Below are 26,657 nucleotides of genomic sequence, written 5' to 3' on the forward strand. Positions count from 1 at the left end.
GGGGGGGGGGCGTGTGGTTGAGCTCCCGGCCTCTTGTCTGCTACTAATATTGACAACTATGGTTCTCGAGGGGGGAAAAAAATTAAAAAAAATTGTTACGACCATATATTGCTGCCCTCTTTCTTATCGTTGTAGGCTACTTTACAAGACTATTCAACTGGATTTAAACAATATTTGATTTTGATAGGAGCTTTACGTAGACCCGGTGTGTTTGTTTGAGTTGCAACCAGAAGCATGCGACTGACTTTTTCGTCACGTGAAGCGCTTCGTTAAAAATATTGGATTGTTGTTCTTGTGTGTGTGTGTGTGTGTGTGTGTGTTGCTGCGTGTGTGTGTGTGTGCGTGAGAACTCTGTTTAGTTTTGTTTTGTTTGTTTACTTGTTTGTTTGTTTATTATGGGGAGTCCTCTGAGCGGGAGATAATCAAGTCAGTTTGTTTAAAGACGAAGTGTTCTTGCAGTTCTCTCCCTTTACTTGTCTTTTCGAACGCTACTCCTCGGACATTCGAGGGATTTTGTTCATACTGGGTACTTTTTCTTTTCAAATCTTGGCAATAATACCGACGAAGGAAGTTATTCTTAATTTACAAACTCAAAACATATATTATTATTATGACTATATGTTTGTTAGTTTAGTAACAATAAAATTGGTTAGGAGTATTCAGCATAACATTAACAAGCCATGTAAACTATTTTCTCTGTCACTCACTTACAGTGCGGAAACAGTGAAACAAGCTTGGACAAATCGACGATGTACGGTGAGGCTAATTAAGGGTTTGATGATCCCTGCACACGATCCTAGTTTAATTCACCTTAGTCAAATTTGACATGTCACAGTGGGGTTAAATCTGCAACATAAAAGGACACATTTTTGTCTTCTTCAACGTCAGTTTTCAGTTGGAGCTCGGACTTACACTATAACTAGTAACTTCCAGCATGTGAGGACGCACACACACAGAGACACGTACACACACACACGCACACACACACTGACACGGCACGCACGCACACACACAGATACACACACACACACACATGCAGAAACACGTCACGTTCCCCCCCCCCCCCGCGCAAAAACAACTTAATCAGTCAAAACGAAAAAGGGTAGACCCACTTCTGCGAAAGAAATTGTTCGGACAAGGACGGAACATTGCAAAAAATATAAACATATCTGGCCCTGTTCCAGTTGTGTCACAATTTCACAACTCCGAATGAATACCTCCCTTTCTGCGTTCTTGTGCTCCGAAAAGGTCGGAATATATCGAATACCAAGGAGAGATTTTTGTGTCGCTCTTACCGTGGTGCACTATGTACTATCTCGGTACTGTAGGTTGCAATTAACGGGGTGCGTATCGCTAGCGCTACGTGTCATTTGTCAGTGTTACGTGTCATTTAGTCCTACGTATCATTTGTGCTACGTGCCGCTATCGCTACGTTGATTAGTGCTACAAATAATGTGTCTATGAGTCGCTATCATTCGTTCTTTATCACTACGTGTCGACAGCACTACATCTGTTAGGCGCTACGTGTCATTATCGCTACGTGTCAATACCACTACTTACTCAGTGACGACTCTCTCAGTATTTCTCATATTTTCTCTCGATCTCACTCCTTCTGGTTTGTGTGTGTATATGTATGTCTGTGTATGTGCACAAATTAGGAGGGAAAAACGAAACAAAACAAAAGTAACTGATCTCATGAGAACGGCAAACAACGACACATGTTCACCGCTCTCACCCGGCATTGAAGAAGAGGTGTCGACGACCCCTCAACAACCACAAGAGCGAAACCTAGGCGGGCTATAAATAGCCGGCGGCGGCTACAACAACACACACCAACAACAACCATGAAATAAATACTGACGTGGTGAAAACAAGAGTGAGAGAGAGACTGAGAGACTGTGAGAGACAGACAGAGAGAGAGACACTGAGACAGAGAGAGACAGAGACAGACAGACATACAGATCCAACAGACAACCATGCCGCAGACAATATAATATACACACTCACACGCACACACAAAGGGAAGTGTCTGCCGTTTGAACATGTAGTATAGTGCTATCGACACGTAGCGTCATCGACACGTAGCGCTACAGTACATTGGTTTTTCAAAAATAGTTATATATCAACACGTAGTTCTATTGAGACGTAGTGATAATGGCATGTTTGAATTGTGGCAATAGCACTACGTGCCGATAGCACTACTGTTTTTGGCAATTTGTTTCGATAGCACTACAGAAACAAGAAATTCCTCCGAGGTAGGAAAAACACCCCCGTCAAAGGGAAATAACCTTCTCAGTTGGTGGCAGTGACTGAGTGAGAATGGTTATTTCCCTTTGACCATTAAGATGTCCCTCTATAAGTCCTTGTATAATTTTAATCCACCAATAACTCCCTAACCGTGTGTTTGACTGGTCCCAATTTTTGTAAGGACCGTCTCAGGAATGTATAGAACCTGTTCACCAAGTTTGGTGACGATCGGTCCGTTCATTCTTGAGATCTATATGCGAACACAAACAAACAAACAAACACATGGACCGAATCCAATAACTCCCTAACCGTGTGTTTGACTTGTCCCAATTTTTGTAAGGACCGTCTCAGGAATGTATAGAACCTGTTCACCAAGTTTGGTGACGATCGGTCCGTTCATTCTTGAGATCTATATGCGAACACAAACAAACAAACACATGGACCGAATCCTATACACACCCCTATACCGGGGGTGTAAATAGCGCAAACGATACGTAGCACAAATGACACGTAGCGCTAGCTGGACGCACCGCAATTAATGTATTACTGAGAAATTCTGAAGTAAAAGCGTCTTGCGTGCAACATTCAACTTAAAACCTGCAATTGCCGCAAGGGTGTTAAACACTCGTAAGTAAATTTTAAGGGGCTTATTGTCCGTCATGTCTTAATTGCCTACATTGGACATGAATTGGTTTATACGATTCGAGTTTTACGCCCTCACGGCTTTTTGATGTTTGCGTGTTTAGGTGGTATCAGCCATCTGCACTAATGGTAGAATGACCAAGATCTTTAACGTGCCACTGATTGTGGTGACACGGGGGTGGGAGATGGATACCGTCTCTGGGTCTGCACATAAAGTTGACCCGTGTCCGTCCCGGCCCGGATTCGAACCAGCGACCTCTCGATCACAAGTCCAGTGCTCTACCACCTGAGCTACCTGAGCTACCCGGGCCCCCTGTTAAACACTCTAGACCAATCAATCTATATCTCACAGAGACAGAGAACGGGGGTGGGGGGTGTTAAAGGGGGGTGGGGGGTGTGGGGGGCACACTTGACAAAAAAATAATAGCCCAAGAATTATCTTTCCACATCTTTGATCCCGTCAATAATCTGCAACGTTTTGAGAATACCCCTCGTAGGACAGAATCACGAGACCCCACTACGTCACAGGCTTTTCCAGAGAGAGCAACACACTTTCCTTCCAGTGTTGACGAGTTAAAAATAGACCCCACAACAATAAATCCACCCCGCCGACTCGACCATGCGAGTCGGGTACCCTACCCGGCTAGGTCAGTTGCCATGCCGGGTCAGCAATGTAAACTGTGCCGGCGAGGCCGCGCACCCGGCCGACCAGTAACAACATATCGATCGCGGCTTGCACAGTACACTACATGATTGGAAAATACCGTTCGGGGTGTGTGTTAGTGATTTATCGTGCTGACTTATGCGCCCGCTTTGAATATCGGCCCTTGCAACTTGAAAGAGGTTAAGGGTTTTCGGCAGGACATGGGTAAAAAGGTGGTGTACCCTTATAGGTAGGCCAACTACGGCCTTATCGATTTGTCTGCGTAACTTAGCTGTGGCTTTTGTCTTCTTCTATCTGCTCGACCGAATAATCGATATTGTCTGTGCCTGTGAAGATCTACTAGTTTGGAAGTGAAGTCTATGCCTTGTGGGATTATATCAAGGAAGGCTTTTAAAGTTTATTCTTCAGAGCGGTGCTGCCTTGCGAAAGTGCTGTTGTTGAAGTGGTATGTGCAACGACGTCCTGGTGTTGTTAGTTCCGCTGATTTATGTTGTGTTGTTGTCTAGCCGAGTTTTTGAACTCACTGTAACCTTTCCGATCAGCCTGACTTTGATGTTGCGACATCGACTTGATCCGTTCTGGCACCACTCATCATCTTGCATGTTGAACACAGTGTTTCGATCGGTTTGCGGAGAAGCAAACTGTCATTTTATAGGTCTTGTAGAGGGAGTTGTTTTTAAACATCAACAGTTTCAGACTGCTTCGATCTCTTACGGGTCGGTCAGCTGACAGGTGCCACTGACATTTTGGAGGCTTCGCCGAGTGATTTTGCACGGCACCTAGCGTCAGTGCGTGTACTGTAAAGCTTGCGCGGCGAGCTACTGAAGTTACAGCCTGACTAATGAACAGTATTATTGATTAACTTCGATTACGTTTTTCTTTCTGCTCACCGATTGGTGTAAGTAAGTCCGCTCCCTGTCCCCAACCAGTTATAGCTACCCTCCTTTGCAAACATGAACAGAGTGTCCCCCGAACCGCTGTCGCCTGAAGTGACGCAGCTAGAGTTGTTGGACGCGCCATCCCCTCAACTAACTCTGAAGCGGGACCCGCCCACTGCAGGGTGGGAATCTCACGCAACGAATTTGGACGAAGACCAGACGACAGATTTTGCACGGAGAACGACAGACTCAGACATTTCCTCGGACAAGAACTCGCATCACCCATCAACGGTTGATGCTGACGACGACGTAGAGAAAAAGCAGACGACACTCGAACGAGAACAAGACCGAGACCGAACTGAGTCAGAACGAGAGCAGCAGCAGACGACAGAATTGAAAGAAAACGGAGGAGAGGCGCAGACAGCAGATTTGCAACAGCGCACGACAGGCCTACAAGACCAGACGGCACCAGCAGATTGGCAGCTACATCAGCAGACGACAAATTCACGAGAGCATTCAGCAAACTCACAACGAGAGACAGGGGCAGTGTTGGCAGTAACATCGCGAGCCGCGCGGCACGCGACAGAGTCAGACGACCAAAACTTGTGGTACTCAAACCCTGGCCAATCGCAGACGTTACCTGAGGTGAAACCTTACCAACCGGAGCCGGTGCAACCCCCGCCTCCAGATTTCAAAATGGAAGATGATGGTCCTCAACACGAGCGTCCCCGGTCTGCAAGCCACAAACCAGACGAGGGATTCATCATTGGAGGTATGCTTAATAGCACAACCAACTCTATTAAGTGCATGGTATTCAAAAATAGGCAAAAAATGTATGTCTCAATGTGCTGGCGGGAATGTTGGCGGAGCGGGGGGTGAGGGTGGGGGGAGGGTTAGAGGATATAATTTAGTTGGTGTGTGTGTGTGTGCGTGTGTGCATGCGTGCGTGTGCGCACGTACATTTAGGATATTTTGTTGGTGAGAGTGCGCGTGTGTGTGTATATGTGTGAGTGTGTGTGAGATGTAGGCTGCTCATTACTGATTACTTTCACAATACATTTTTGACCACAACATTGCAATCGTTTGATTCTAAAATGTTGTTAGTCCGCGAAAACGTTAGTGATTCTAATCTTATGTGGAAGTACGGTCGTATAGTAACTTGTGTGTCCTCCTTCTCTCTCTCTCTCCCCCCCCTCCTTACACACTATTAAAAACAAGTCGCGTAAGGCGAAATTACTACATTTAGTCAAGCTGTGGAACTCACAGAATGAAACTGAACGCACTGCATTTTTTCACAATGACCGTAGTCCGCCGCTTGTGCAAAACGGAGTGATACTGACGAGCCTGTTCAGCGCGGTAGTGGTTTCGCTGTGCTGCATAGCACGCTTTTCTGTACCTCTCTTCGTTTTAACTTTCTGAGTGTGTTTTTAATCCAAACATATCATATCTATATGTTTTTGGAATCAGGAACCGACAAGGAATAAGATGAAATTGTTTTTAAATCGATTTCGGAAATTTAATTTTGATCATAATTTTTATATTTTTAATTTTCAGAGCTTGTTTTTAATCCAAATATAACATATTTATATGTTTTTGGAATCAGGAAATGATGTAGAATAAGATGAACGTAAATTTGGATCGTTTTATATAAAAAAAAGAATTATTACATTTTTCAGACTTTTAATGACCAAAGTCATAAATTAATTTTTAAGCCACCAAGCTGAAATGCAATACAGAAGTCCGGACTTCTTCGAAGATTACTTTACAAAAATGTCAATCAATTTGATTGAAAAATGAGGGTGTGACAGTGCCGCCTCAACTTTTACAAAAAGCCGGATATGACGTCATCAAAAGTATTTATCGAAAAAAAGAAAAAAACCATCCGGGGATATCATTCCCAGGAACTCTCTTGTCAAATGTCATAAAGATCGGTCCAGTAGTTTGGTCTGAATCGCTCTACACACACACGCACAGACAGACAGACAGACACACACACACACATACACCACGACCCTCGTCTCGATTCCCCCTCTATGTTAAAACATTTAGTCAAAACTTGACTAAATGTGACAACGAAGATGTCTAAAATGCTTCTTAGTTTACAGGGCCGGACTACCGGGGGGGTTATGGGGGTTGCGCAACCCCCCCCCCCCCCCCTAGCCTAAACATGTACCTTACTTATTTAATTTGTTTTTATTATTGCTTATTTTATGCCGTTTCATGCAAGGAGCGACCATTTTCCTATCTCAGAATATGACCTACCCGTCAGCTTCAGGGGGCTTCGCCCCCTGACCCCCACAACGAGGGGGGGGGGGGGGGGTGGGTTCTAGGGTTTCCGTACCCCCCCCAGCCAAAAAATAAAAATATTGAATGAGGTATGCATTTCTTTATTTTACATTGAGTTTCAATTTTTGGGGTATTAATCAGTGACAAAATCTGCTGCCTGAAACTGGTAATGATCATCCTCAGAATGCACCAGATTGCACCATTTTGCATCCTTTTTTTCAAAATTTTCCGGGGGGGCATGCCCCCGGACCCCCCTAGCAAGCTAGGCGCTTCGCGCCGTCGGCTCGGCGCTTCGCGCCTTCACACCCATATCTTCACAATATACTTTTGAAAAAAAACAGTCATAAAATGAACTGATCCGCCCCTGCCGCCAGGAGGGACATCCCCCTGGGCCACCACTGGCAACCCCCCCCACCCCCCTCCTCTTCGCCTAGTCCGGCCCTGGTTTAGCAGTCAGATAATTCTTAGGCCTGAAAGGCAACATTATTTGGCCTGTTTCCACTCGCTGAGACGATTAGCTGTCAATGAAATTGGAACGTAACGGAAAATTTATCGCGGGACATTCTCAACGTTCCCTAATTCATTCTATGAAAACATGGCTAGGAGGGGAGGGGAAAAAGAAGAAACGTGTTCGAAAAGAGAGAGAGAGAAAGAGGGGGGGGGGCGAGAGAGAGAGAGAGAGAGAGAGAGAGAGAGAGAGAGAGAGAGAGAGAGAGGAACAAGAATGAATACGTTATTGTATGTCTTTACGAAACAAACAGACAGACAGACATACACGACAGACATAGGACATATAGACAGACTGACTCACTGTCGAATAGTCTGAGAGAGAGAGAGAGAGAGAGAGAGAGAGAGAGAGAGAGAGAGAGAGAGAGAGAGAGAGAGAGAGAGAGAGTGCGTGTCGCATAGCAGGACATTTACCCTTGCCCGGCTTACGCAAATTCGGCTATAAAAGAAAGGACAACAGTTTAGACAGAGAAGTAAACAAAGAAAAGAGTCAGTACAGACATTTCCTGTGACCAAACATATCGTATTGGATAGCAGAAAATAATGCTTGTTTTTTTTCAAATTCCTTCAAGTTTAACATTGACCGTGACAAGGGAGGTCATATATACCAGAGCTCTGCATTTAGTATTAAGACCAAAGCAAATCAAATAACAACAGGATGAAACTGTAGTGACGTAACTGTCGATTGCAAAAGCGATGTTTTAGAAGAATTGTTTGCTTCATTTTAAAATTTGCTGATATTTTAAGAAGATAGTTATCCACAGATAATTCACAGTTTTCAACTGTCATTATTATTCGTCTGTTGGGTATTTTTGTTCGTTCACTTCATGTTTGTTTGTTTGTTTGCTTAACGCCCAGCCGACCACGAAGGGCCATAATCAGGACGGTGTTGCTTTAACATATAACGTGCGCCACACACAAGACAGAAGTCGCAGCACAGGCTTCATGTCTCACCCAGTCACATTATTCTGACACCGGACCAACCAGTCCTAGCACTAACCCCATAATGCCAGACGCCAGGCGGAGCAGCCAATTTTAAAGTCTTAGGTATGACCCGGCCGGGGTTCGAACCCACGACCTCCCGATCACGGGGCGGACGCCTTACCACTAGGCCAACCGTGCCGGTTTCACTTCAAGTTAAAGGCGTACTTCTTCATCATCACTGATCTGGCCAGGCTTTTTACGTGATAACTATGAGACCATCCCTCCCCTAGTCCACATCATCCTGAACTCAGCTCAAAATGAGTTACTTCCCTTCGGGTCTCTTTTAGCGATAGCGTGGACCGATGATTATCAGAATGTAGTCTACACTACCAAAATCAACAACCTGACTGCTTGCTGTGGGGAGTTGGAATTTTTTTATGAATTCATTTCCTAAAAAACCGGCACGGTTGGCCTAGTGGTAAGGCGTCCGCCCCGTGATCGGGAGGTCGTGGGTTCGAACCCCGGCCGGGTCATACCTAAGACTTTAAAATTGGCAATCTAGTGGCTGCTCCGCCTGGCGTCTGGCATTATGGGGTTAGTGCTAGGACTGGTTGGTCCGGTGTCAGAATAATGTGACTGGGTGAGACATGAAGCCTGTACTGCGACTTCTGTCTTGTGTGTGGCGCACGTTAAATATGTCAAAGCAGCACCGCCCTGATATGGCCCTTCGTGATCGGCTGGCCGTTAAGCAAACAAACAAAAAAAATTCCTGAAAAGCCACAATTGGCTTGTACGAAATTGATTCATGAACAAATACTTTCCATTGTGCATAGAGGGTACCCAGGCTGCTCATTTTGGTATGTGTCCCAGGGGAGAGGTGCCGTTGTGCCATTGAACAGACTGGACAGATCTATAGTTGTGTCCACGATGATAGATACAGAAAGGGTACCTTTAAAGGTTGTAAGTCGCTTTTTCATTTAGTACTTCTCTTTATCTAAGGTGCTGGGAGTTTAATTCAGAATAGCTTCCACTTGTTTTTTGGGTTTTTTTAGTATTAGAACGTTTACTAAAAAAAAACGTAACCTTTAAAGGTACCGTTTTTATTTAATTTTTGTTATTTGATTAGGACAATGATTTTTTCTATGATTTAAGAGTATATTGTCCTGACGACGATTTGTCAATGTAAAAAGTGAATTGTGTCTCCAAAATTGTTGGGTCCTTTGTCTTCTTGGAACTGGCTTGATAAAACGAAGTAGGCCTAGGAGAGTGTACAGACGACAAATGGAGAGCGAACAATTAACAGCACGAAAAATGACAATCGTAACTTGTTGTCTTGTGAATAGAAAGAGGAAAACGTAAATGTTACTTTTCCAACAGCCACAGGGATGGCCAAATCTCAAACTTTTGACTCGCCAGCAGGGCGAGTAACTTCATGAAAATCACTAGCCCGGCAGAAATTTTGCTGGCCCGGTACATACCACAGTTGATCTGAAGTGTTTAGATGGCTTTAAAACCCGATTTAACCATCAATTGGGTCGCATTTGACCAGAATTTTCATTGGCCAGCCGGGCGAGTTGCCAGGCGGTTTCTACTAGCCCGGCGGATTTTTTACTCGCCCCTGGCGACCGGGCGGACGATTTGGCCATCCCTGAGCCATGCAAAAGCTGTCAACGTTTTCCCCCTGGTCTAATTAATCAGGTTTATATATCTCTTCCCTGTCAGGTTTTCCTGTTTTCTTTGTCTAATTTTCAAACAATTATGTTCCTCGTGAATTTTCTTGCAGCAGCGACCGTAAAACTTTTTTCGTATAAATCTTGTAAGCATTGTTATTTTTGTATACTGTGCTCAAATGACTAAATGTAAAACAAAAATGTTAACGAAAAGCAAAAGTGTACATTGAAAAACACTCTTTATGGAAGGGTTGCGACTTAACATCTCGTATCAATTAGTAGCCATAGCAGCACCACAACAGTCGGGTTTCCACCATTCGTGTTTGCTAACATTTCCTGTGACCAAACATATCGTATTGGGAAATATTAGTACTGGTCCCCCTGACGGCACGAGCCAGTGTTGGCTCGCCAAACAGATTCAGCCGAAACAGCAGTGTGTTGCATTTCGTAATAAACCATGGCGCTAAGTGCATTATATACTCGTGGGGCTTTGTTGTATTGTGCGATTGCGAAATGCGGGTTTGGAGTTTATCTTGAACAACCTTTTTACATTTAGTCAAGTTTTGACTAAATGTTTTAACGTAGAGGGGGGAATCGAGACGAGGGTCATGGTGTATGTGCGTGTGTGTGTCTGTGTCTGTGTGTGTGTGTGTGTGTGTAGAGCGATTCAGACTAAACTACTGGACCGATCTTTATGAAATTTGACATGAGAGTTCCTGGGTATGAAATCCCCGAACGTTTTTTTCATTTTTTTGATAAATGTCTTTGATGACGTCATATTCGGCGTTTCGTGAAAGTTGAGGCGGCACTGTCACGCCCTCATTTTTCAACCAAATTGGTTGAAATTTTGGTCAAGTAATCTTCGACGAAGCCCGGACTTCGGTATTGCATTTCAGCTTGGTGGCTTAAAAATTAATTAATGACTTTGGTCATTAAAAATCTGAAAATTGTAAAATAAATATGTTTTTTATAAAACGATCCAAATTTACGTTTATCTTATTCTCCATCATTTGCTGATTCCAAAAACATATAAATATATTATATTCGGATTAAAAACAAGCTCTGAAAATTAAATATATAAAAATTATTATCAAAATTAAATTGTCGAAATCAATTTAAAAACACTTTCATCTTATTCCTTGTCGGTTCCTGATTCCAAAAACATATAGATATGATATGTTTGGATTAAAATCACGCTCAGAAAGTTAAAACAAAGAGAGGTACAGAAAAGCGTGCTATCCTTCTTAGCGCAACTACTACCCCGCTCTTCTTGTCAATTTCACTGCCTTTGCCATGAGCGGTGGACTGACGATGCTACGAGTATACGGTCTTGCTGAAAAATGGCATTGCGTTCAGTTTCATTCTGTGAGTTCGACAGCTACTTGACTAAATGTTGTATTTTCGCCTTACGCGACTTGTTTTTATATTTAGTCAAGTTTTGACTAAATATTTTAACGTAGAGGGGGGGATCGAGACGAGGGTCGTGGTGTATGTGTGTGTGTGTGTGTGTGTGTGTCTGTCTGTCTGTCTGTCTGTGTGTGTGTGTAGAGCGATTCAGACCAAACTACTTGACCGATCTTTATGAAATTTTACATGAGAGTTCCTGGGATTGATATCCCCGAACGTTTTTTTCATTTTTTTGATAAATGTCTTTGATGACGTCATATCCGGCTTTTCGTGAAAGTTGAGGCGGCACTGTCACGCCCTCATTTTTCAACCAAATTGGTTGAAATTTTGGTCAAGTAATCTTCGACAAAGCCCGGACTTCGGTATTGCATTTCAGCTTGGTGGCTTAAAAATTAATTAATGACTTTGGTCATTAAAAATCGGAAAATTGTAAAAAAAAATAAAAATTTATAAAACGATCCAAATTTACGTTTATTTTATTCTCCATCATTTGCTGATTCCAAAAACATATAAATATGTTATATTCGGATTAAAAACAAGCTCTGAAAATTAAATATATAAAAATTATTATCAAAATTAAATTGTCCAAATCAATTTAAAAACACTTTCATCTTATTCCTTGTCGGTTCCTGATTCCAAAAACATATAGATATGATATGTTTGGATTAAAAACACGCTCAGAAAGTTAAAACAAAGAGAGGTACAGAAAAGCGTGCTATCCTTCTTAGCGCAACTACTACCCCGCTCTTCTTGTCAATTTCACTGCCTTTGCCATGAGCGGTGGACTGACGATGCTACGAGTATACGGTCTTGCTGAAAAATGGCAGCTACTTGACTAAATATTGTATTTTCGCCTTACGCGACTTGTTTTTTACTTCCTCACTTTGTGTTCGACAACAGTTGACGTGGGCATACGGTATATCACCCCCAACTTTGAAGTCTAATGGACTAATAAGTAGTTGTGTTAGAAGTCTGATTGATCAAATATAACTGTAAAAACAACAAAAACATCCCAACAAAATGGAATGCTCACTTTCCAAAATCAAGATTTACATACACAAAAGTAATAACAGGGGTCATTTTTTGGAACGTTTGATGAATAACAGAATGTGAATGTGTTGTGCTGTCATTTATTCAACGTTCCATTAAATCAACCCCACTTGTTTTTCAGTTCTAAAACAAAATGAATAAGCTTAAACTCACCAACTCGGTAACACAGAAGACCAGCGTTATTTGGTCCGAAGCTATTAAAGTATTGCAAGTAAGGCGGTTTTCACAGCCCAGCAGGTTTGGGCAAGCAAGTTAGTTCAAAGTCCAGCAAGTTGATTCAATTTTCCAACGCAAAGCATACAAGTTCAGTTTTCAAAGCACATCAAATGTATTCGATTTTCAAAGCCCAGCAAGTTATTTCAATTTTTCAAAGCCCAGCGATTTAACTAAATTGTTCAATGCACAACAAGTTCATTCAATTTTTCAAAGCACCGTGAGTTAGTCCAAGTTGTGTTTTGAAGGGAAGGTTTACTTAGATCTAATAAACAAAGAGAAGCAAAGCGCTCTCTCTGAATATAGACATCAATAGTAGGTGAAAATTACTCGAAACTAGTCTCTTGGCACCTTTTTGAGTACGAAGCAACAAAATGAACATCCTCATTCGATGACAAAATTCCTTTGTTCTTTTCAGTGCTCCTAATTTTCTCGGGTGCCAAGGGACAATTTCTTCTGAATATCCGACTTAGCCTACTTTTGTGTCTGTTTTTAGCACGCTTATTTTCCTTTGTTTAATGGATCTTGTCTTCAGCGATCTGACTCATTTAGTTATGATTCAGTCACAACATTATCAACAATAATTCCTATTTAGATGTAAATAGGTAACCACACTTAGTATAAGCTTAGCTTGTTTTGTTGTCCCAATCAGTTGTTCCTGATGTACTATAATTTATATGCAACCCCATGTTCTCGGAATAAGATCTTGTTTAAACCATCAACAATGAGTCTAACAAAACGAAGCCCACAGTAACAGTTAAAGTGGTACTTTGCCCCTTTAACACTCCAAATCAGTCAGTGCAAGTGTCCTAAAGGACCCAGGACACCGCCACACGTCGATCAACACTCAATCTCACACCCCATTAACAGTATTGAATCATCCCGGTCGTCACCGTCACTGTCCGAGCGGCACTACCGCGTCCATGGCAACAGGCCGGGACAATTAAAACCCATGCCGCAGAGATAAGTACTCGGAATGTTTTCCGTTCTCAAACATCATCATAGTTGTGTGGCGAAATGCAATGCAATGATTACCCGATTAACACTGAAATCGTCCAATGACCCCGAATGCTTTCTGTTGGTGTTTACAGTGTGACAAAAGCAGAAGGGGATAAACAGTTAATTAACATTTGGTCATAAAGAAATTCTGATGAGTTAGGGTTTTTCAAGCAAAATCAGTGTGCGTGTACTCTCTTTGTTTCAGTGTCTCTCTGTCTGTTTCTGCCTGTCTGTCGATTTCTGTCTGTCTGTCTCTCTGTCTCTGTCTCTGTCTCTCTTTGTCTGTCTCCCTCTGTCTCTCTGTCTCTGTCTCTGTCTCTCTCTTTCTCTCTCTCTCTCTCTCTCTCTCTCTCTCTCTCTCTCTCTCTCTCTCTCTCTCTCTCTCTCTCTCATAACCAGTGGATCAGTGGATTAATTTTGTTTGGTTATTTGAGACACTCTTCTTCCGTGCGGAAAGGTGAAAAATCTCTTCCTCATCATTTGTTTTTATAATTTAAAAAAAAATATGAGTCGCAATTTTGTTTTTGGCCTTAAAGGTCTCGTGTACACCATCATGCACACCGCCACAGATATGTCCAGGCTATTACAGGGGATGAGAGCATCCATAGTCTTCTACGTGACTTGGACGCACAGCCAACTTTAACAGCATGGCTACTTCTTGTGACTAACAGAATTTGTTTGTTGGAATACGTTTGCAACTGACACCTGTGTCAATTTGCAAAATTAAATTAAATTAAATTACATTTAAATTTCGACCCTGCAAATGAAGCAGCTTAACTTTTGATTGTTGGTGTGTATAAATACACGAAGATGAATGTTTAATCCCTCGTATAAGCCTCGACAGATTGAGAGTGGTTGACGTGTTGGAAGGAAGGTACGCATAGGTACGTATACATCTTTAAAGGATATATAGGTTTCCTCCGTCATGCAGCTGAGTGTAATCTTTGGTGTGCTTTTTCTCCACTCAGTAGAAACAATGAAAGCATCATTATCATACCACTTGAATACAGTCAACTTACCTGAAATAAACTTACCGACTAACTAAAATTAATAACTTTTCATTAATTCTCAGGCCAGTCACCGTGTCAATCAAATTTGGCAACGACCGTTTTAAACTATTCATTTATTTATTTATTTATTAATGTTGGGGCGTTTCCGAAATGGAAGGGCTATATAGTTCTGTTGAGTATCGCCATTCTATCGATGAATATTAGAACCACAGTGTCAGCGGATGTGTTTGATGACGACCGCTTTAAATGCACAGCCCTTTCCGTGTAAGCAGCTCAGTCTGTTCACCGTCTCAGATTTGGCCAGACATTGAAATTGTATCAGACTATCCCTCCACTTCAACAAACACCAACACTCAACAAGTTGACTGCTTTCTGTGCTGACTTGGATTTTTAATAAATGAAGTTCGCAAACTGAGACAAGTGATTTTTAACCCCAAAAAATCATCCACGGAATGAGTCGGATGTCACCACGCGCGGTTCTGCGCTAGGCCTATTATACGTCCGGGGGTGTCAGGTATCAGTGTGAGGGTCACCTTAGTCAGAGGCTTATAACTCGAAAAGTTTTCGCTCTTTTCTAAAAACGGTTTTCACCATTGAACAGAGCATAAAAAAAGCTTTAAGAAGATGTAAAAATATAAAAATCATGCAAAGGTGACATGCGACTCATTCCGTGGTGGAGGGTCACTTAAATAACAATAATAAATATTATTATTAAATTTATTTATTTGGAGAAATATACCCACTCTGTACAGATAAACAAAGCATCCAGGCTGTTGATTGTTGATACATGGTATAATTATGTGCAGTGTTACAGTGGAGGGAATCTTATTCCATGTAAAAGTCTGGCCAGATTTGAGATGGTGAGCCAAATATGTGCCTTCAGGGTTTCATTTACTAGTGCGCCCTGCGCCATTGGCGCATTAAATCTGAAAATGTCCTATCACAATTTCCTTCAGTGCGTCAAAGGGCGCATTGAGAGTACGTACCACTGCGCAACCAATTGTACACTTTACGTCGGATTACACACACACACAGACACACATACAGAGATAACACGATATAGCAGCTAATTCTCAAAATGGCACCATATTGCACCATCAAAACGCGTACAGGCCTCTTTGGTGCTTCTTGCCTTCGACTATGTCCCATCGGAATTTGGTCCCAGGCTAAACCCTGTGCCTTAAACATTTGTCAATGAACAACCGGCCTATCATTATCAGTTCCCATCGTCCCAATAAACTGGAAGGCTGTAGCATCACAGTTCTATCGATCGATACAGGAGGCACTGTGTTCGTTGTGACACACGCGTGCCGCGGCTGTTGCGGTGAGGAGAACTATACTGCTATCACAAAATACTTGCAACGCAAGAGAATTTACTTTGCTTCGGTCGCAATCCCCCCTGTTAGCCGAATATTTGTTCATATTCGAGCCTGTGTGCGGCAATTTGATCCCCTATTTTATGGGGTGGGGAAAGGTGTGTGTACATTGGGTGAAACATGACGTGAGGGTTTCATATGATGGAGAGAGGGAGGCGGATAAAATGTAGGGAGAAAGGAGGGGTATAGACCGACAGACAGACAGACAGCCAGACAGCCAGACAGATAATGAGAAAGTGACAGACAGAGACACATAAGCTGACAGACGAGAGAGAGACAGAGACAGAGAGAGACAGAGACTCAGAAAGAAAGACAGACAGATTTGGTGGCATGAGGAGATTGACTGAGAAGTGTGTGATGGTGACCGGGTCCATGGCCTTCTGCCGGCCAAAGCAGGGTCCTGAGGAGGCTGAGAGGGCTGAACTCTTGAAAGGGATACTCACGGTCTAAAGCTGTCCCTACTCTCAAATCGCCCCAAGAGTTACACATACTGTTCGGTTGGAGGTTTGGAGTGATGGCACCACACACGTCCCATGTTCAATTATTCAAGTTTGAAATACAGACAGTAGGCCCAGTGTCTGTACCGTGTTTTTGCTTCGTTCTGTCTCCATGTACCCTAGCTGTCTCTATTTTCCTTCGTTCAACTTTTTCGCCTTGAAAATGAAGAATCTGGACTCAAAGATGTAGCTAGAATAAGGACAACCATTGGGCGGTGTCAGATTTAAAACATAAAAAGCCATCCATCACAGTGGATATATTCTTCTTCTTCTTCTTCGTTCATGGGCTTAGACTCCCACGTTCACTCATGTTTTTAGCACGAGTGGATTTTTACGTGTATGACCGTTTTTGCCCCGCCATTCAGGCAGCATACGCCGATTTCGGGGGAGGCATGCTGGGTATTTTCGTGTTTCTATGACCCACCGAACTCTGACATGGATTACAGGATCTTTTCCGTGCGCACTTGCATGGTCTTGTGCTTGCGTGAACACACGAAGGGGGATAAGTCACCAGCAGGTCTGCACATAAGTTGACCTGGGAGATCGGACCAGGCGGCAGCGACCGGGATTCGAACTCCCGACCGCTCCCGATTAGGAGGCCGACATGTCTTACCACCACGCCACTGCGCCCGTTAGTGGATATATAAATGTACACTACAATAGACACCTGTTGATTTTGAGCTGTCGTTCTCATGTTAAAGCCCCAGTCTGCCTCAAATGGTTTATAGAACGATTTAAATCTTCTCACGAAAAAAGCAGTTCTGACGTTATGGAACACACTTGCAATAGCATTTAACAGCATTCAATGACACAGTTCGTTTGAATGGCTATTTAACTTGCGTAAATCACACACCAGATTTCGGTATTTACGAGTACAAAGTATTCAACCCTGCATGTGTTTTTGATTGAACTTGTAAATTGAACTTGTAAAGCGCTTCGAGCTGTGGAGAAGCGCTATATAAAGGTCCATTATTATTATTTATGTCAGTGGTACTGATGACGAGGTTATTTTCCCGACAGTTAATGGGAATTCGGTGCAAATTGTTGGACGTGTCGGACATTACATGCTATTAGCCGAACTGTGACCCCCTCGTGAATGATGTTCGGTCATCAATACCCGTGTGACCTAGAATAATAGGCCGTGAAAGGTGGATGCAGCGCCTATAGGCTGTTGATCTACTGGCCGATGTGAATGCGTGATATACTGTGTAAAAAATTCCATCCCACACGGCATTAATAGGTAACATGCGCCTTGAGTCGCCTTGTGTGGTGAGATACGTGCGCGATATAAATCCTCGTAAATGAATAAATAAATAAATACAGATAAATCATGGCTGAGTGAGGATACACCGCACGTACGGTGTCTGCTGTGGCTGTGTGAATGCTAACGATGGGATGATAGTATTCAGTGGAGCTTTTCAAGTCTACTCACGGCGGCTACAGTGCATTAGCCCAAGGGCGGATCTGGGGGGGGGGGTTTACACGGGTTACGTAACCCCCACCCCCCCAAAAAAAAGAGGTAATTTATTGGCTCAGGATGCACCAGATAGCTCTATTTTGCTTCTTTGGATACAAAAAAAATCCGGGGGGCATGCCCCCGGACCCCCCTAGAGGCTTAGGCGCCTTCGGCGCCGTCAACTTGTATCTTCGCAGTCATTTTGTAACCCCCCCCCCCCCTCCAAAGTGAATTGATCCGCCCTTGTTAGCCTGTCAGTAGGTGCTGATGGGATGATATGAGTTCTGTACACTTAATTGTCTGTCTAATGCTCTTCATTTTTTCAACAACACCAATACGGCTACACCCCACTGGGGGCTGACGCCAAGGACGAATGACGTATACAATCTGACACTCACCACCACCCCACCCCCTCACGCTGACACACACACACTGACACACACACACACAAAACAGCGGCGTCCTGCTTTAGAGCCGATGGAGTTTACCAGGAAGGAGAACAAACATTTTATTTCCGGTTTAAAACAAAAATGTTTGAGTTAGGCCTGCCCCACAAATACACATCAAGACTCTTGACGGACTGTTAAAGACGCCAGCGCGCGTGTGTGTGTGTGTGTGTCAGTGTGTGTGTGTGTCTGTGCGCGTGCGTGCGTGCATGCGCCGGTCTCAGTTTGTGTGTCTGTGTGTAATTGGGGGGGGGGGTCCCCTGTTTGCCCCCATCAGTCCTTGACAATCACATGTGTTTTAACGCATCTCAGTGTCGCCGGTTCAAATTGGTCAAGGGAACTGACTGGCCGTACTGTCCGTCCAAGCAGCAGCGTCCTGGCCGCCTTTGTCCCGAGGGTCATGAGGCTGCATGTGTTGCCATGACTGAACTGTTACCATAATTCATACCAACTGTGGTCTAAAACTCAGTTAACTTGTTTGTCCGTCATTCTTAATCATTACCGTGATGTTTGCGGAACAGCATATGGCCAAATGCATGACTCGATTTATTTACACTCTAGCCGCACACGGTAGTCTATGCCCTCGGCATGACATGATACGGTCTCCTGGGCCCGAGTGTGTGCTTTTTATGGGGGCGAGGACGCCCCCATTCTATACGGATAGTTTCGAGGTTGACCATGGGCAGCGCCATTTTGTTGTGAAATACGTCATCAGTTTGTGTACACAGGAAGTTGTGACATCCGTCACCCTATGGGAGGGGTGACGTCAAAATTGTTCATCTGTAGAAAGTTGTGAAATCCGTCAGGGGTGACGTCAAAATTGGTCATCACAGAGTTTGTGTAACACAGGAAGTTGTGAAATACGTCACCCTATGGGAGGGGTGACGTCAAAATTGTTCAACAAAAACATGATATGTCGCTTTGTGCAGGGTCAACTGCAACAAACTCAAACCGAGCCATTCATACCTAGCTGTATTTGAGTGACTTATATACCCGACATTTTTATTTCTTATCTTTAGCACAGGTGTAGGAAAAATCATGAACCAAAATGTTATTTATTTTCTAATTTAACATTTTTTTTACAAATATGACCATGGTCTTTTAAACATACAGTGACATTAAACATTGTTATGTAAAAAAAAAGAAAAAAGAAAAAAAGCTTTTGTGCACAAATCAGAAAATACATTGTACATTTTACCTACAGGCCAAACCGTGAGTGTCTGTGGCAAAGCCCGACCCAGGAAATTGCACTGATCTAAATTGTCAAGAACAGGCGCTTGCATTTGGATGTGTCCAATGATAGTAGGTTTGGTTGTGATCAATCAGAATAATGTAGGAATAAAAATGTATGACAGTTTAGTATGATGACATGTAATTCACATATGCTGAAATATGATATTATACATCATGTAATATTATTATGGCTGTTGCCATGACCATGAAACCCAACAAAGGTTTAATGTAATGTAATTCAAAATACCAAAACCGAGCACCTATTAATCTCGTCTTTGCGCGTGAAGATTGAGGCCGTCTGCCAGTAGCGGTTAGGTCATACAGTGGAACCCCTCTCTAGCGACCTTTAAAATGTTGACAAAAATCGGTCCTTGTGGAGGGGGGTCCTTACAGAGGGAGGGGGGCGGAGTCAGGGGGCCACAAAGAAAGTCAGATTTAAAAAAAAAAGAAAACAGAGAAGTTTGAGTTGCTGACGACCGTTCCCTCTGAAAGCAAACTGCTTCGATTTCATGTTTGTCCTTGGTGTCCACCAGTTCTGGTGCATGTACTACCCTGGCCAAGTTTCCTCTCAAGACATCAAAGAGACCGCCCCAGTATACTCTACAGCCTCTGGGCGAACCACCTCTCATAGCTAAAACTGGGTCAATGACCCCTGGGAAGAAGGTCAGTGTCTATAAAATTTTACTCCTAGGCCTGCGGCCAGGGGGGGGGGGGGGAGTATACCGGTACCATTTGAGAATCAGACCAAATGAGAATTGAACCATTTGAGAACATCCTTTTTTTTCAATCACTACATCGAAGGCCTGCGGCCCGGGGTTCACATGGGTTGGTTTGTTTGTTTGTTTCAAACCCACACCCATATACACACATTTCCCATTTAAACCATTTGTCGGCCCCCTGTCGATATTTATCGACTAAGTTCCTTGTTCATTAGTATAACTGCGGTTAGCTGTCGGAGGCTGAGGCAGACCTAGCGTATGAACCACGTCATGTCCCAAATAGACGCTAGTTCTGGGGACATTAAAACCAAGTTAGCATAGCAGCTGAGTCAGGCTGCTTTGCGTGTTTTTATTTTCCGAGAGTAACTTGAACAAATGACACCGTCCCGGCATTTTAAAACGGCGGGTTTGTTTTTTAGGAATTTTGCAATCCGTGTATCGATTGGGAAATGACGATGCGCTAAAATCTGCGCAGGTGCACCGACAAAATATGTTTGCTTTGTTGTAATTACGAAAAAAAAACACGGGGTATGGAAAATGGTAAAGCATCTCTGATTGGCCCGTCCCGCACGGTGACGTCACAGTCGGGAAAGCAAGGGGAGCAAAGCGCTGTGCAAGGGGATTTGTTTACGTTCTGAGTGGCGGTGCCGATCGCCGCTGTGTAGTGGCGGTGGTTCTTATTCCAAGCTCGTCCCGCTAATTCAGGCTCTTCACGGATAAAATGTCGTTCGACAAGAAGCACAACAGCGGGGACCATGCTTCCACATCGCAGCCTGAAGAAAGGGGTGTTATGTTTGGCGGTAAGTCTGTCATCTTTTTTGCATGGATGCAGACGATGATTCTATCGCAGGCTGCAAAGCACCGAGCGCTACTATACCGGTGATGCTTTCTTTCGCTGCTCGCGCTACGTACGCGGTACGGCCACCAGTTGAAATTCTGTGTCGATGGGTGTATAAATACACAACACTGACAACAGCGATCGCGTGTGTGCTTTTTCTCCCCTTCGCTGTGGTTGTTTCCATTCATTCTGTTTCAGTGCTTGAGTAAGCATTTTAGTCTGATTTGGTCGTGCATAGTCACACTCGCAGACGATGTATAAGCGCTTGAGTCTGGCAGCGTCCCTATACCTCGTCGTATGAGACAGTTGTGAACGAACTCCAGGCGAAGATTAAAGCAAGGCATGACTGATGCACTATCATAACAAACATTGTGTAGACCCTATATATACTGCACCAACAACAAAACACTTATCATTCTAAAATGCATGTATTTCTACTATTTAACTGTTCCTACTGAGACTGTGCCTTTCTGTTCGGTGGTACTGGTCTAAATTAGGGAAGGCAGGCAGGCCATGGAAAATCCAATAACTGTTGAGCTACAAGTCCAAGGGCAGCCGTTGTCTTGGAAACAGGACCCTACAATTAAAGCGGCTGCACAGGAGAAGAGTGAAAAATTAACCTTTTCTTCATTGAATTGTAATTTTGCACAGAAATGTTTTGGGTATTGTTTGCACCCTCTCTCATTTAACATAAGACATAAGATTTTATTACAGCCACATGCACTGCATGAGTACACAGGAATGTTGCTTGGCTTGAGTACATTCAATACATAATACATTCAAATACAAAACAGAGTGCATGCTCACTGAATGGCATACACACACACACACTCACTCACTCACTCACTCACTCTCTAATTATACCACATTCACATCATGTCCACTTCACCTGTACTACTCTATTTCATAGGTGTATTGCATATGTGTGCCACTGTTGACAAAGAAACATAAAGCTCCAAAAAATCTACATTAGTACATATTACTACAATAAGAATTAGGATCAACTCCTGGCAACACTAAAAACCCAACATAGTTTCCACCAAAATATATCGCATTTCATCAGTACGTATTACAAATAAAGCATAATATTGTATCATTATTATCACACACACATGCGCTCGCATGACATTTCACTCGAAAACATTCAAATACAGTCTTAGATCAAGGTTCACAGTATGATCACCAGTGTTTGTAAAAACAGTGGAACCCCTCTTTTAAGGCGTTCAAAACTCTAAGAAACTGAGGTCTTAAAAAGGAGAGTGTCTTAAAATGGGGGTACATTTACACAGAGGTTAGGCAACAACAACAAAAGTTGTATGTTTCTGGTAACATGGCTAAAAAAAATAGGGTAGGTATAGGTAGGGATTTTGTTTTTGTTTTTGTTTTTTGTTGTCAGGGTAGAAAATAACTAAACAGTGACGCAAAGAGACTGGACTTGCTATACAAAGAGAAAGACAACACATTACAAAACAAATGAGACAAAAGGGATGCGGGGTTATCCCCCTTGTGTCGCCTGCCGTCTGTTACTTTCGTTTTGACGCTTTTTTTTTGCTTTTTTTTTAACAAATGCAATAAAAAACAAGTCTAGGGTCGGCGGGAAAAAACTAGGTAGGGTCGGGTGACCAGAAACATACAACTTTTTTTGTTGGCCTTATGAACAGAAAGTCTGAAAAAGCAATGTCTTAAAAGAAAGAGGTCTTAAAAGGGGGAATCCACTCTGTCATGTAGCACCATTACCTGCCCCTACTAGCACACACCCCCACGCCTAACAAACAGAAGGGTATGATTAAACAAGTCGCGTAAGGCGAAATTACTACATTTAGTCAAGCTGTCGAACTCACATAATGAAACTGAACGCACTGCAATTTTTCAGCAAGACCGTATACTCGTAGCATCGTCAGTCCACCGCTTGTGGCAAAGGCAGTGAAATTGACAAGAAGAGCGGGGGTAGTAGTTGCGCTGAGAAGGATAGCACGCTTTTCTGTACCTCTCTTCGTTTTAACTTTCTGAGCGTGTTTTTAATCCAAACATATCATATCTATATGTTTTTGGAATCAGGAACCGACAAGGAATAAGATGAAAGTGTTTTTAAATTGATTTCGAAAATTTAATTTTGATCATAATTTTTATATTTTTTAATTTTCAGAGCTTGTTTTTATTCCAAATATAACATATTTATATGTTTTTGGAATCAGGAAATGATGAAGAATAAGATGAACATAAATTTGGATCGTTTTATAAAAAAATTTTTTTTTTACAATTTTCAGATTTTTAATGACCAAAGTCATTAATTAATTTTTAAGCCACCAAGCTGAAATGCAATACCGAAGTCCGGCCTTCGTCGAAGATTGCTTGGCCAAAATTTCAATCAATTTGATTGAAAAATGAGGGTGTGACAGTGCCGCCTCAACTTTTACAAAAAGCCGGATATGACGTCATGAAAGACATTTATCGAAAAAATGAAAAAAATATCCGGGGATATCATTCCCAGGAACTCTCATGTAAAATTTCATAAAGACCGGTCCAGTAGTTTAGTCTGAATCGCTCTACACACACACACACAGACACACACACACACATACACCACGACCCTCGTCTCGATTCCCCCTCTATGTTAAAACATTTAGTCAAAACTTGACTAAATGTAAAAAAAAGAATTAAAGAACAACAACAGCCAATGTTTCTTTTCACATCAGTGCCAATTCCAATTCCTATGAGACAGGTTAATACGTTATCAATAATGAATAAACACGCACTAATACACTGTATGTCACGTGCCGACATTCCGTACTTTCATACCATCCTGACGAAGGCAGTTTATCTACCGAAATATTGAACAAGTCGCGTAAGGCGAAAATACAATATTTAGTCAAGTAGCTGTCGAACTCACAGAATGAAACTGAACGCAATGCAACGCAGCAAGACCGTATACTCGTGGTCCACCGCTCACGGCATAGGCAGTGAAATTGACAAGAAGAGCGGGGTAGTGGTTACGCTATGCTGCATAGCACGCTTTTCTGTACCTCTCTTCGTTTTAACTTTCTGAGCGTGTTTTTAATCCAAACATATCATATCTATATATTTTTGGAATCAGGAACCGACAAGGAATAAGATGAAAGTGTTTTTAAATTGATTTCAACAAAAAAAATTTGATAATAATTTTTATATATTTAATTTTCAGAGCTTGTTTTTAATCCGAATATAACATATTTATATGTTTTTGGAATCAGCAAATGATGGAGAATAAGATAAACGTAAATTTGGATCGTTTTATAAATTTTTATTTTTTTTTACAATTTTCAGATTTTTAATGACCAAAGTCATTAATTAATTTTTAAGCCACCAAGCTGAAATGCAATACCGAACCCCGGGCTTCGTCGAAGAGTACTTGACCAAAATTTCAACCAATTTGGTTGAAAAATGAGGGCGTGACAGTGCCGCCTCAACTTTCACGAAAAGCCGGATATGACGTCATCAAAGACATTTATCAAAAAAATGAAAAAAACGTTCCGGGATTTCATACCCAGGAACTCTCATGTCAAATTTCATAAAGATCGGTCCAGTAGTTTAGTCTGAATCGCTCTACACACACACACACACACACACACGCACGCACACACATACGCACATACACCACGACCCTCGTTTCGATTCCCCCTCGATGTTAAAATATTTAGTCAAAACTTGACTAAATATAAAAAGAAAAATCTAACCTGGTTACTGATGTGTCCACTTTTGTTTAAACACACTATTATAATTACACTTTTCTTCAGCCTTATACTTGTGTCTTGTCTTTGCATGTGTTTCAGCCAATGAAAGTGAAGAAGGCAGCGGTTTCTGCTCAGTTGTCCTGACGGGGTTCTCCTACATATTGGTCGTAGTGTTCTTTCCAATCTCGCTCTTTGTTTGTATCAAGGTAAGTGTAACTGTAAGGTGAGAGAGAGAGAGTGTGTGTGTGTGTGTGTGTGTGTGTGTGTGTGTGTGTGTGTGTGTGTGTGTGTGTGTGTGTGTGTGTGTGTGTGCGTGTGTGTGTGTGTGTGTGTGTGTGTGTGTGTGTGTGTGTGTGTGTGTGTGTGCATGTGTGTGTGTGTGCAGATCTTTATGTTTAAGAGAGAGAGAATGAATATATGTATTCATTCAACAGGTCGAAAATTTGGGCTGCCACTTGACATTCTTTGTTTGGCTTTTCTTTTCCTTGATTTTGTTATATATATATATATCTATATATATATATAGATATAATTATATAATGAGCCTGAGCCAAAACGTGGTCAGCAAGAAGATACCTACCTTTCAAGAATAATTTCTCTTTATGAAAGCAGCAAGTTACTAATAGCACCACTCCTTCTTAAAGTAAACCCTTCAGAGAGATAGTACAGATAATTTCATCAGTTTTTATCAATTGGAAGGTCTTGAAAAGGTTATTAGAATGCCCCAAAATGGCAAAATCCGACATTTTCAAAGTGGAACATTTGACACATAGCTACTTCATTGTTTTGTAAGAGCATGTATGCTCATTGGAAATTAAATTTCTTGATTGTATTTCTATGAGTGTATAATGAGAATTTGCTCAAATGAGTTTGCACCCAAAACATGTTTCAATATTTATGAAAAATTACAGTTTTAAAAGTGGCGTGTCAACTGTTACAGTTCATGTCCTAAATTTCTCAAATTTAAGACTGCAATTTTCTTATTTAATTATATATTTGATAGCTTTCAGTACATTAACATCAAGAAAAGAGCCTTTACATTGAAGCTTCAGGACAAAAGAAAAACTCAGATGTCATTTCTACACTCTTATTTTTGAAATTTCTAATATTTTATAATTACTGTGTCTTTTCGTTACGATTGACCATTTCCTAAAGAGGGAACTCGAAGTCTTTACTCGGAGTCTTGAAAGGGAAGGGTTAGACTGGCGGGGGTGGGCGGGGGGGGGGGGGGGGGCAGTCTGTGTGTCCAAGAAGTAGGTCTACATCCGGGCTCACAAAACAAAAGCTGTGATCCCAATAAGTACCCCATCTGCACCAGTCCCCTGAACAAGCAGCAACACTTCAAAAGAATAGGGCGCCAGACAACAATAAAGACACCATCTACCGTTACACACACACACAGACACCACACACGCACCACACACACACACACACACATACACATACACACATACACATACACACACACATGCTATTACATCTAAGCAAAGAGGGGATCTAAGTGAGTATTCAGCTAGGTGCGCAGATCTGTGATGGTACATGTATACATGTGTAAGTACTGGGCAAGATACTTGAAAAGAATAATGAATACATCCTCGGAATAAAGATACATTTACCACCGAGTAGTACTGTTAAGTAGCATTCAAGAGTAACTTGTTAACAAGGACATCGCACCCCCCCCCCCCCCCTCCTCCAAAGATCTGAGAAAATTGAGTGAGAAAAAGTCTTGAAATAAGTGCAACTTTACAGACTTTACGGGAGAAAACAAGGGTCTGAAAAGGGGGGGAAGTCTTTGGTCCGGGCTGGGGGAATATAATGGGGGTCCCATCCTTGTGTGTAAGCAGAGGGCAATTAATAGTGTAAGTAATGGGAGTAGCCAGCTGCT

The 26,657-nt window shown here is 42.3% G+C and overlaps 1 protein-coding gene across 2 annotated transcripts in view; it reads left to right on the plus strand.

The window, feature by feature from the left end:
- The first annotated feature begins 3,590 nt into the window (after nt 1–3,590).
- Nucleotides 3,591–26,657, plus strand: part of LOC138948922 (band 7 protein AGAP004871-like) — a 54,591-nt gene continuing 31,524 nt past the window's right edge. Inside the window, exons 1-2 of one of the 2 annotated variants that reach the window (XM_070320574.1) lie at nt 3,591–5,203; nt 24,872–24,978. In XM_070320574.1, the coding sequence (XP_070176675.1) occupies nt 4,507–5,203; nt 24,872–24,978 (804 nt within the window). In that variant the 5' untranslated portion in view covers nt 3,591–4,506. Of the gene's footprint in view, nt 5,204–20,826; nt 21,025–24,871; nt 24,979–26,657 lie in introns of those variants that run through there. The other variant, XM_070320575.1, reaches the window with a different exon arrangement.

The sequence above is a fragment of the Littorina saxatilis genome, linkage group LG15 (assembly GCF_037325665.1).
Source record: "Littorina saxatilis isolate snail1 linkage group LG15, US_GU_Lsax_2.0, whole genome shotgun sequence".
In the NCBI taxonomy this organism is placed as follows: Eukaryota; Metazoa; Mollusca; class Gastropoda; order Littorinimorpha; family Littorinidae; genus Littorina; species Littorina saxatilis.